The following is a 12,859-nucleotide window of genomic DNA, read 5'->3' on the forward strand; positions in this document are numbered from 1 at the left end:
GGGGGGCGGCGCGGCGCGCAGGGCCGGGGGCACTTCCCCGCCTCGGGAGGCGGCGGCGGCTCCGGCGGGGGCTGGGGGGCAGCGCTGCGGAGGGCTTCCCGGAAGGGGAACTGGATTAACCGGGGGATTTTTTGTTGTTTTTTAAGGGGGGGGGTTGATTCGCCTCCCTCCCCCCCCCCCCCGGTGGAGAATTGGAGGCGGCGGCGGCGTTACCGGAGGGGCCCCTGTGCGCGGTGCTCCCCCCACCCCCAGCTTGGCTTCGCTCCTGGAGGACTTGGTGGTTTTTTTGTGGTTTTTTTTTTTTTTCCTTTTTTAAATACAAATCCGCATATTGATTTTTAAACAAACAAACAAATACCCCGCCTGCCCCCCCGCGCACAAGCCTGCCTCTGGGAGGGAAGTAGCCAGGTGAAATCTCACTCTGTTTCCATGGACAACCCGTCCATTATCACCCAGGTGACTAACCCCAAAGAGGAGGAGATCCTGTCCTGCGCTCAGGATAAAGGTGAGCTGCCCTCTCTCTTGCTCCATGGTTTCTTTCTTTTTTTTTTTTCTTTTCTGGAAATCGCTGCTTAAAAATGCACGTAGTAACAACTTGCGTTCTTCAGTGACCGCCTAATCCTCTCTCTAGGCTGCTGGGAGTAGAGGAGGGCTTGTTGGGGTTGGTTTGGGGTTGGTTTTGGTTTTTTTTTTTTTGGTGGGATGAAGATATTTGCATGAAGGTCTCTGAAACTGCTTGCTGGATACAGCTTAGAACTTGTTACAGTGTCTAAATACTGAGTTTAATCAGCAGTTATTTAAATAAAATGCTCCTTGAGGCTTGGCGAGGTAACTTTGTAAGGTTGTCACTTTGCACTTAGTGCCCAGCTTCAGGGAAAGGATACCTGTGCTGGATGTCTTGGAAGGTTTTGCAATCCCAGCTCTAAAGATTTAATTTCCCCCCCCCTTTTTCCTTTGGGCGGGGGGAGGGATTCCCGATTTCTGTCTGCTTGCCCTGCCTCAAATTTAAGAATCTGTGGAGCTTCCAGGTTTGTTGTTGGGGGATACTTGTGCGTCTCCGAAAGAAACATGGGCCGCTCTTCAAAGCGGGCTCTATTTACTCTGTAGATAAATAGTTGTTGGTTGCGTAAGCCATCACGCTTGGGTTGCATTTTAGTCCAAAATAAGATGGATCGAGCCTGGCTAAAGGAGCTGCTTCTCCTCAAAAGTCTGGACATCGATGATTGACCTTAACCTTCTTTCCTTTTGGAAGCTCAGCGGGGTCTGGGGCTGTAAGTGGTTGTGTCCTTGCAGCTGGCGATGAGAAAGGTGCGGGTGAGCAGCGGGGTTCCGCTCCTGGGGAGTCGCGTGTCATTGCTCACGGATTTTGGAAGTTACGTGGATGTTGAGTTTATGCTTTGTTACAGGCAGTGCGGGTAAAAAGGGGAGAAATGACAGAAATTAGAGTGTGTGGCAATGTTCCCTAGTAGATATGGGAATAGACCTCTGAGGGGTCTCTAAAAATGGTAGGTTGATGTATCTCCCCCTAAAATCAATGCTTTTAAGATCAGAAAGCTTCCATTGTTGCGTGGCTCATCTTGTGCATAGTGAGGGGTCCTGTATCATTGGAGAAGTTGCTTCCTCTTACTTTCGAGCAAAAGGCTGTACGTGAGATCCCTGTCTTCTAGGGATCTAGGTACTAGCAGGATCCCTCACTTCTCACCAGTGCTGACTGCAGAAGTATGGAGATTTAAAACAAAACAACAAAAAAAAAGCCATCAGGTTGGGGGGGATGTTCAAACGAGAAATTATTTTTTTGTTCAGTATAGGAGTGCTCATGTAACTCTCTAATTCATGTCACTTGCGAAGTGACACTTCCACCACGAAGCCTTGTTTGTCTCGAGATTCCTGATGTTTTCCTCTGTTTTGGCAATGTTGAGCATGGGGTATCTACGGTAAATGAAGCGCTGGTGCTCTGCCTACAATGTCTCCTAAGACCTGGTTTGGAGTGGACTGATGTGGTACTGTGCTCAGATGATGATGTGGTCTTAACGGCCTATATCATTGTACTGGAAGAGCTTCATCAATATTGTTAGCAGCTGGTTGAGATTTTAGTGGTTAAAAAAAAAAAAAAGCCAGTTGAGACAAGTAGAGGAAAATTTGACAGCTCAAAATAAGAGTAAGCATCCACATCAAACAAGTGTCTTCGGAGTCCTCGGTACAGTGAGCTACGCTGCGTAGCGAAAATATGCATATAACTTGCATAACTATGCAGTAACTTGCATAATATGCATTGTGTTCTTGCTGTTGGTTTGTCTTTGGCAGAAAATCGTGATGGTCTTAATTGCAGAGCAGGGGCTTTTCAGGCTGCGTGTTAGCAAGGGTGGGCTGGGGGAGAGTGGAAGGAGGGTGGTTAGAGTTTGAGACAAGAGGCAACTTCAGCATGATCTTAATACGGGAGGCAGATTAATGTTTTTTTCTGTATTTTTTTTTTTTTAATGTGGTTAAAATGCATGCTTTGGATTGATTATGTGCTGTGCGGTGAGACTCTTGAATCAGCCAGAGCAACTTTTGCAGAAAGAGAATTGCAGGTCTGTCCGTCCTGGGCTCTGGAAGGAGAGCGTCGCTCTTACCTTGTCCGCTACAGCTTTTCCCACTGCTCGAGCTTGTGAAAACCCGCTGCGCTACCTACTTTCCTTGCGTGGTCGCATATCGCGTCACCCAACTTTCTGTTAGATTTCTTAACAGTCTTAGCAAAGCCTTTAGGTCCGGTGAGCTACGAGAGACGTGAAGCTGAGATGGTGAATACAGACAGGTTCTTAGTGGGAGACTGATGCTTAAAGTGAGTCTTCACTGCTAATTCAGACTGGACTGAACGTATTGGCACAAAATGGCCAACAAATATGTTAAGGCATAATGAATTAACTCTTTATTTAATGAATACAAGAATCACCTGAGCCTGTCTTCTGAAATTTTTTAATACAGTGGATTACAACAGCACTGTACTGTGTGAGCAAAGGCTGTCCAGTTTAATGAAAACCTGCTTTTTCCTCCGAGTTTAGCGTTTGGCTGCAGAAATATATTCCAGGGGACTAGGTGGCATGTGGTGGTTTCGGGAGTCAGGGTTTTCTCTGGGGTTTTGGGACCTGTTGGTTTTTCTTGTGGCAAAAATTATTTTTTTTCATGTTGTTAAGCTGGAGAGAAGCAGTTTTACAGTAGCTGAGCAACTGCTAAATAATGCATGTGTATACTTTCAAGTGTTTGATTTTTTTCCCAAGATTTTTTGAAGCTTTTAATCAGCCGTGAGTCCAGCATTTAGCTTGATTTATTTTTTTAAATGTATTTATGTTTTAAAAGGAGCTTGATGTGCAGTATATGCTTATGCCCACTTTCTCTTGTGCAAGGGAGGACGATCGGCAACCAACAGAGCTGTTGCTCTGGTCATGGGGCAGTTATGGTTTTAGGTAAATATCGTGCTTTACAGATAAAAATGCCCGGATATTTTCTTGCTAATCCGGATGTATTAAAAATTAGCTTTTGAGATAAGTGAAGCTATGACAACTTGTTAAAGAGGAGCTTGTTCATACTGAGATGGAATTGTTAACATTTATTCTTAACAAATAGTAAAAAAATTTCAAAGGTGGAAAAAAACCAGATCTTGGTACAAGAACCGTTCCCTAATATGTTGCCACATGGTGGTGCACTGTATTTAGTTGTCTGTCAAAATGAAAGCTGAGCATGGAAAGTTGCTACAATCGTATTTTATTATGATTGTAATGTTTGCTCCGAAATGCCTGTGGTGGTCATGCTCCTGCAGGATTTTGGTCCCTATCAGTGTCGTTAAATTAGTTCTGGGAAATAGAAACTTAATGTCCTCCCAGTCGGAAGTGATACATAGGTGATTTAAAAATATTTTGAGCACTAAATTCACAGAGAATTTAATTCCCTGTTAGTTTTCTAAGCAATGAAAATAGTAGTTCTTCATGGAAATATTTTAAGTTGTGGTCATTTGGCGCTTCTGGAAGTTGGAAACACTACAAGACTTGTAACTTGAAATTAAAATGGAGACTTAAGTATGTGAAAAGGGGTTTGTTATACCAGTGATAAATGTGAGTGACTAAGAAAAAAAAAAAAAGTAAAGAAAAACTGAAAATCTGAATCTCAGTATAATCGGTTCTACATATAAAATCAACTGTTTATTTTATAATGAAAGTATTCATTCTCACTAATCAGTTGAACAGTGACCTCTAATGTAAAAATCTATACAGTTAAATCTACAGAAAACAGTGCAATGCTGACAAGTCTTTGCACTGAGTGTAACATACAGAGTGTGATCACGAATGGGTGATAGGCATTCAGTCCAAAGAAGTGAATTTCCCTTTTTTTACCTACGTGCTTTAATTTGATCCTCATAGCTGATGCAAATTCTTGGCTGTTCCCATGTGCCAAGTTAAGTAGTAGTGTAATAATAGTCCAGTCCTCCTTCAGGTACCAAATCCTTCAGGTTGTGGTGGTGTGTTTTCTCTCTGCAGATACATCTTTCCTGACTTCTGTAAAATTTGTCTGTCAGCTGAGCATCTATTTTCAGTTATTTAGAGTAGCCCAATGTTGTAGTGTCCCTACAGAAGTGTATTTTCTTCTGCAGTAAATTATTTGAGAAAGCTTTACAGTGAAACCTAAACCATTATAATTTTTTTCTTCTTTTTAACGAACAGTGTAATTCCCCGAGGATGTTTTTGCAAACAGGCAAACTTCTCTGCCTTCCTTTTTTCCAAATAATACTGGAAAAAAACAGCAATGAGACCAGTATTCATTGTCATTTAAAATAACAAGTTCTTAAGATCTCAAGTTAAAAGCCAAAATAAATGTCTTTAATTGTGTCTTCAATAAAAAGCATTTTGAAAATGTATGAAATTATTTAGAATATTCTTTTTTGCCATTACATCATTGGGATTCAGAGTACTCAAGCATTTGAAGATATGTTAATGTTCCCGAGACATTGTCTCCGCAAATTTTGATAACACCCTAGAATCACAGAATCATTTAGGTTGGAAAAAAGGCCTTTAAGATCATCACGTTCAACCGTTAACCTAGCAACTATACACCTTCAGAATTTTAACTTTCAAGTAGCATTTTAAAAAAAAAAAATGGATGTGGAAAGCACCCCAGCACTACATTGGAATGTGAATTGCTCGCAGAGGGTAAAATTTTAAATCATTAACTAATGACATAGTTGTTATATGAAACCAGAGTAACCATGCAGTAGGTTTTATGTTCCAGGGAGACTGTGGTAACCTGCAGTAACCCAAGATTTGATTTAGGGTAGCAGTTAACAAGCTGAAGTGTGCTGGCAGTAACACGAATGATAATTTGCATGGATATCTAATATTCAGGCCGTGTCTCTAAGCTGCAGGATTACCATTTCTTCGTAGCGCATGTCATCTCGGATTCATATTTGTTTCAGTGCAGTGATTTAACTAAAGTGTTCAGAAGTTTAACGTGCCTTTAAAAAAACAAAGTTGACCTACATTTTGTCAATTCAGTATTCAGAAATGCAGATAGCATTTCTGAGATAATCAGTGAAATGCAGTGTGATCGATGCTACACTTCATCTTTCAGAATTTAATCTGAACATTACACATAAGCCTCCGGATAATGGGTCTGTGTTTGTTTCTTTGTACGAAATTAAAATGCTGAGAAAGTGAAAACTAGGAGAAATGAAACTCACTTATTTGGTCAGTGTTGGTGAAGAAGTTGTTCCCGTTTGCCTGGTAGGTAGGTTTAATTGTGGGAAGCTTGTTTTTCTGTCACGGAACACTAAATTCATGAGTTCTGCTGCTTTGTAAAAGTCAACGTTCAAAGATGAAAATGGTTGCAAAGTCGTTCTAGCCCGCAATTTTTATATATGTCGAATCTTAAATATTTGCTCTGTAAGCAAGCGCGCCTTCGTTTTCTGCTAAATTTTGAGTTGGAAGAGTTGTTGGCAATGGCCACCGCGGCTGGTGCTCAGTATTACATTTTCCATGAAAAATCCAGTTTCAGGCAATCCTGGATGTGGAAATGTTAACTTGGGAAGGGACTTTGTCCATTACTCAACCCTACCCGATGGAGAATTTCGGATGGGTTACTTAGAATTCTATTCAAAGTGTTTCTGTCCACAAGACTTAACATTTTCCTTTTTTAATAAAAAGAGGAAAAGCGAAGATAGGTCTGACTCTCTACATTCTTCCTTAGGTTTTTACCCACTGTGTGGATGAGTAGGGGAGGCTGTGGCTCATCCCTCCTCCTCCTCCCTGCCCGAGGGATGTGTCTTGCTGGGAGAGAAGCTCGGCGTGTGGATGCGTGTAGGACCAGGAGGGAGAAGAGGGCTGCCCCAGCGCTCCGGCCTGTTTGAGGGGCAGAGCAGAGGGTATGAGCTCCTGGCTCTCGAGGGCTGCTGAGCCCATACGGGAATGGGAGTGGGACAGGGAATGGGTTTAGTGTCTGCTACGGGCTCCCGCCCTGCTCTGACCCCGTCTGGCCTCGTACCGCTCCTGGGTAGTGGGTGCTCTTCACGACGAAGCTGGTGGCTCTGTCCACCCGGCTGGCTGGTGGTGTGTGTTCCCTTATCCCACTTTGTAAGTATATGCAGAAAGGGGCAGGAATCGTCCAAGCTGAAATAAGAGAACAGCGAGAGCTAATGGGCAAGCCTATCTAGACCTTTAAAGACCGTATCTGGATTGCTGGTAAGGGTTGCATACCGTCTGATTCCTCTCGGCAGAGAGGCCTGGCTGGAAAAATCTTACAAAACCGCTCAGCAGCATCTCTGCAGTCTTCACGTGTCTGTGCTATTGAATGATAGCGACACAAGCTGTATTTTCAGTGCTCATCTTCCTGGCCAGGAGGCTCCAATAGGATGACATGGTGTCAGTGCGTTTAAATGCTTTGCTGAACTTCCAGAGCTTTTTTGTGAGGGGCTGTGGGCGGGCGCAGGGGAAGGATGCCTTTTGTGCTGTAATGTGGCCAGAGGTGTTTTTAAGAGTTTCACGTTGGAAATGTTGATCTTCTGTAAATTCTACTTTAGCCAGACTATGACGGGAGCTTGCTTTATTTTTACTTGGAGAGGTTAAGGTGTAAAATGCACATAGATGTGACAAATACGGAAGGCGTAAGTAGCGTCTAAATAGATCAGGGCAAAAATACGTTCCACGTGGTCTACTGTGGTATAATTTTGGCCTTTTTTTGTATTTCTGGAATGTTTGCTATAAGACAAAAGAATCAAAGTGAGTCCTATACAGTCCAGTCCTTTTGGTACCAGCCGCTGCTGCGTAACAGATATTAGCGGTAAAAATACCAGCTTCAGACAGATCGGCAGAGCAAGTTCTGTGCATGGTGTTGGGCCTACATAAAGTTTGTAGGCTTTATTCAGTGTGCTGTCAAAATGATCACTTACATAAAAGTGCCACGGCTTGTTTTCTTTGTACGAGATAATAAAGTGTGATTTATAAAAAAAGAAAACACCATTATTAGAAGTGATGGGCTGTACTAGAAACTGGAATTCTGTTATCTGGAAAATTTATTGTGAGTTAAATCTGAATAAATATATGGTAGACTTGGATTCTAAGGATGCCAGGGTGTTTTAAGTGAGATTTTTTTTCCCTTAGTTCTTTTTGCGAGGAAGAGCTATTGCTCTCTTCTGAACCTTTATTAGGATGTTTAAAGCCTGGCAGACAGGGGCAAGTAAGATCCTGCAGGACATATTTTGTACAGAAGAGCAGCCCCGGATGAAGGATGCGTGATCTGTCAAAACCTACTGTGTATGTCACTTTTTAAAATGTTTATAAAAATTCAGGACAGGTTTGTAGGAAACAAATATTTCTTGAACCTCAACCGAAGTTACAGTTTGTATATTGGTGGGTTTTGTTTAAAGTTAAGTCCTCTCTGGTGAGTAACTGGTCAGCCAGTTCTCTCAGGTTTGCTGCTGCTGTTGCAGGGCCTCCTTATTTTCTTGGTAGAAAGGGATTTATTGATTTATTCACCGCTGGGCTCTCCCCCGCCCCGCAGCTCTCTTGCTTCCTGCGTTGTCCTCCAGGATTCCCAGCATTATGAGCAGTAAAACTAATCTTGCTCTTTCCTTGTCTGCTGTAATCGGCAGTAAAATTTTAAACTTTCTTGTTTATTTGATGATTTGCAAGGCTTGATCATCTCCTTGGTGTATAGCACTCCTCTCCTGGCCTCCGGGGGTCAGAGGGAGGAAGAGGGAGAGATGTGTGTCCAGCGCCTGGGGTATGAACTTACAGCTTCAGAGCACATTTTGGGGTAGATGGATCGGTTTGCATCTTCATAGCTGTCAGAAAGAAATTCTGCCACAATGGATGCTATTACAGTGGACGCACGTAGAAGAATCCAGGCGCGTTTCTTTCAAGTAACGTTAGTAAAAAAAAATTTTTTTTAAAGGTACAAATTTTGTACAGAGTTGTTCCAAGCATGCATTTAACAATTTGCATGCGGTGCTTTATTTTTGTCCACAAAAGCTGTTTTGTATATACATGCCTGAATAATTACAGACTTGCATCGGTTACCCATGAACGCACGTACGTGCGGTTACTGGGGATCTAATTATCAGAAAGCTTCGGTAAAGTTCAAAATGGTGGGTGCAGGTTTTGAAGTTGTTTTGCAGTCTAAGATTTGCTCGAACTGTGAAGTTGGCATTTTTTCCTAGTGATAGTTCGGGTAGAAGTATTCTCCAAAGGAGTGGTCAGTAGTTACACATTCCTAGAAGATACTTAATAATTTATACTTCCTTCAGCCAAGCACATTGAAAGATCTAATATTTACCACCTGGAGAGAAAGGAAATTTTAAGATTATTAAGGCTTTCGTGAAGCTTTATGGAGATCCTTTCAAATTTAAAAAAATAGGCTTCATGGACTTCTTGTAAACTAAAACTAAAATGGGTTCGAGACATACGTTAACAATTTGATGAATGCAGTGTAAAGCAAAGCATTTCAGGAAAAACAGTTTAAGCATGTATTTTACAGGGTTTTTTGGAGTGAAGCTTTGACCTTTGGGTTGGGTGTTTTTTTTTTTTTTTGTATTCTCTCCCTTACTGTATTTTGCTTTCTTGCCTTTTTCTCTTCTCATCATGATTTTCTGGATGGCAACAGCTGCCTCTTTGCGGTTGATGATGATGAAGTTTAACGGGCTCGGAGGTGTTTGGCGTCGGTGGCTGTGCCCAGGGATGATTCTGATACCAGAAGCTATAGTAGATGTTTGGGGAGTGAGATGGTGCAGTGATGAGGAGCCCTGGACCATGCTGCATGGACAGATTGGCCCCTGGCAAGTTGGCCAAAATGGCATAGGAGCTATCTGATAAGGAGAGACGGTCTCTATGTTTCTTAAGTCCCTGTTAAAATCTAGTGAGATAAAGGTCTTGATCCTGTGTCTGATGCAGGATCACTGCCGCTGTATAGCAGCTTTGGTTCTTAAAGCCAAGACGTTTATTTCTTCTTCGTAACAACTGGTTAAAAACCTTGAGTGAATGTTGTGCTGTATTTAAAGGGAGGAGGTGCATGAAAAATAACCAGTAAAATAGAGGTAAGTATGCCAGGGCTCTTTCACAGTACATCATGGCTTCAGAATTAAATGGAGACTGTCCCACTTGGGTAAAAGGAAGCGTTTGCTCATGCATCGTATGGGTGACCTGCATAATCCTTGAGAAGATACCGTTGCCAAAATAGTTTATCTGGGAATTCCTAAACAGGATTAACCGACAGCAATTTGCATTTATATAATTAAAGTAATCTTATGAAGGTACTGAAAAATAATACTATAAAGGTACTGATCGTGTTTCAGCATATGAATTGTGTGTCATCAGTCAGTAGGGGAAGGAAGGGAAAAATATCTTTACATAGCGACCACCTGAACATGTCAAGTATTCGAAATGATATTTATCGTGAACTCTTACCAAGAGTTTTCCTGTGATGGGTTATGTGTGCTGGAAGATGATTCCCTCTGCCAAGTCACTTGTTGGCCTGCTGCCATTCTTATGACTTCTTATGATACGAAGCTGGTTTTGTTGAGTATCAGTAAGTTGATAAATGACTTGAGAGTTTTGGAAGGAGTTGGGGGGGAGAGGTTATGTTAGTTGGGGAATTAAAAACAGAAAAGGAAAAGAGTACTGAAAGCAATCTGCAGTGCAATTCATTTGCTAATTACACATTGACATAAATTGAAAAGTCCCAGAAGGAGGGGGTTTACAACATAACTGTAAAACAATTTGCATCTGTGTAGAGGTCTGTGCTTATCCACAAAGGAATGGGATTTTAAGTGGATTTGTTTAATCGGGTTTATCGTGAGTACATAGTTGTGGGACTCCTTTTTCCTCACATTTCAACATCTCCTGTCTTTCTGGAAGATTCCCTCTTGTGTTGAGACTAAAGATGTCAAGGAAGCAAGTATGGTGAAGTTTAACGGAGAATGAAAGTGAAACCTAAAAAAGCCCAAGAAATGTTCTTCTTAATTTTAGAGTGGATTGAATACTTGGATGTTTCTGGCTCCAGATTATCATGATAAAACTGACAGTTTAAGGCAAATTGTGCCCTGAAATTCAAATTCTTTTTTTTCCTGCCTCATAAGAAATTTGAAACACTCCAGCAAATTCTTTCTGTCTGTATTGTAAAGGATGCTAACAACTTAAGCACGCTAACTAGTATTTCTACAAAGAGCATTCACTGTTAGTATTAGGATGGTTTGGGTTTGGTGGTTTTTTTTTTTTTCCTCCCTATAAACCTTTCAGACTTGTTGGTGCCCAACATGTTACCCTGCAGTTGCTGCCACTTTTTCTTTTGTAAACATGTCATGACAGGAGCAAGGATAAAAATTTGAACAAAACTGGAAATCAAGCTTGGTGATTTTGAAATAGAAATCTGTTCAGGTCTCATTCCTGTATTTACTTGTACTATTTCTGCTGCACTTTATTATAAATTACCTGTTTAGCATCGTTCTGGCAGGCAAGTGAGCTCTCAGAGCAGAGTGTTTTTTAAAATGTCACTACCTCAGTTGTTTTGGTAGCAAGGGATTCTTTTCAATAGCTTTAAATCAAACAGTTGTTTATCTTAAACGTAATAACTAAATACCGTTACTGTCTCATGTTATAAAACCGTAATAGGATTAAAAGGAGAAAAATGAGCTTTCGGACAAAACCTGCCCCAGGTGCAAGGAGGAACTTCAGTAGATTCCTGAGGACCAGGTGCCCTAGATCCGTCAGTAAGGTACCGCTTCCAGTAGGTGCAGAGTAGCACTCGCTAACTACAGTACCACATCTCAAGAAAAGATGAGATCAGAAGGAGGTTTCGCTTCATAATCAATGTTCAAAGTGTCCTTTCAGGAAATGTCCTAAATAGAATGAAACTATGCCATTTCATTTTGCGTTGTGTGATATGCTAGATTAAGCCCTGAAGTGCAAAACTTAATGTCGACCTTGTGCTAGTGTGGTTCTGTTCAAAGACAGTTTCCACAGTGGTTGTGAACTCCTGTTGCACCAGATGGTTCTGATTCTTCCCCCCACGACCCAAAAGTATTTCTTTCACCAAACTCTCTTTAAACAATACTTGCAGTCTTCTTAAATTATATATCTAAAAATATTTATTGGAGCTTTGCAACATAAAAAATAAATCAAGAACACCCCCCCCTCCCCCCCCCCCAAAAAAAATCAAACCGAAACCAAGCAAACAAACAAAAAAATCCCAGTAATGTTAGCAGGGATATAAGCTGTGAAAAGCAAGCTAATGATGAAAATCTCGGAAGGCAACCTTGTGATGATGACCAGAAGGGCATAGCAGTACAACTTTTAGCCAGGTAACCTGGCACTCAGTCTGTACAAAACATGCTCCAACCCCTTGAGAAAGTGGGAAGTTAGTGTAAAAGGATATACATTTCTTTGAGTAGTGTTTGTACTAAAACATAGAAGTAACACTGGTTTTGTTTTGGAAATGTCTTCAATGGGTACTAAAGAAAGATAAGAGTAAAATATGGCTGGGCTGACTCATCACAGAATATGCTGAGATAACCTTACCATGTTGAATTTAGGACTAATACCTGTCTAGTTTAGGCTTTATTTATCTTTAATGCTGTGGATGGGGGGGTGTTGGGATTCACTTTGAATAATTTTATAAGTCTGTAGGTGAAAAAATCAGTATTTTTTTCAGCAAACAGTAATGCACTTGCTGCTTACTGGAATGCTTGGATTTTTTTTCCTTTACTAATGGTGGAAGGTTGAAGTAAAATGTTTCTAATGGCCACTTTAAATTACCAGTTGGAATCAAGGTGGGAAAACAAAACCAAAAATTTATGGTTTTGTTTTTAAACTACTTTCAAGTAACTGTCAGCCCAATACTTGCTGCTCTTAATAAAAAAAATTGCAGGTTGTTTTTTTTAGTCAAGATGATTTCTTAAGTCCCGCTGTGGGTGGTCTTTGTATGTTAGCCTTCAAGTAACAAATGGCTTTATCTTCTCTTCTGCTAATAAGGTCAGTAAAGATTTCTGATTTGGATAATAATGACACAGTTATGAATGGATAATAATTTTGGCTGGAAAACAGGTTCACAGTTTTCACCTTTTTAATAGCTGATTAGGCGATAGCTAGCTGGCTGTTAGGAAGTATTTTACAGGAGTAAACAGGCTTTCTGGCTTTAATTAAGACCATATGCGTACAGCAACTGTGATTGTCTGGGAATGCGTATCCCGTATTTTCAGTTAAATAGCTGATAAAATGTTGCAGTTGTGGAAATGACTACCAAGTCCAGTAGGCAGATGTCTTTGAAAGCAGTTTTGGTTTTGCTTTCTATTTCATCATGGAAAGCAACCAAACATTTCTTGAGGTTTGATGGTCTTGTGCTGTAA

General features: G+C 41.1%; 1 protein-coding gene across 4 annotated transcripts in view; it reads left to right on the plus strand.

The window, feature by feature from the left end:
* The first annotated feature begins 289 nt into the window (after positions 1 to 289).
* Positions 290 to 12,859, plus strand: part of CTDSPL (CTD small phosphatase like) — a 79,922-nt gene continuing 67,352 nt past the window's right edge. For all 4 annotated transcript variants that reach the window (XM_075705144.1, XM_075705146.1, XM_075705145.1 and 1 more), the window contains exon 1: positions 290 to 505. In XM_075705144.1, the coding sequence (XP_075561259.1) occupies positions 430 to 505 (76 nt within the window). In that variant the 5' untranslated portion in view covers positions 290 to 429. The remainder of the gene's footprint in view (positions 506 to 12,859) is intronic.

The sequence above is a fragment of the Pelecanus crispus genome, chromosome 2 (genome assembly GCF_030463565.1).
Source record: "Pelecanus crispus isolate bPelCri1 chromosome 2, bPelCri1.pri, whole genome shotgun sequence".
NCBI classification, from domain to species: domain Eukaryota; kingdom Metazoa; phylum Chordata; class Aves; order Pelecaniformes; family Pelecanidae; genus Pelecanus; species Pelecanus crispus.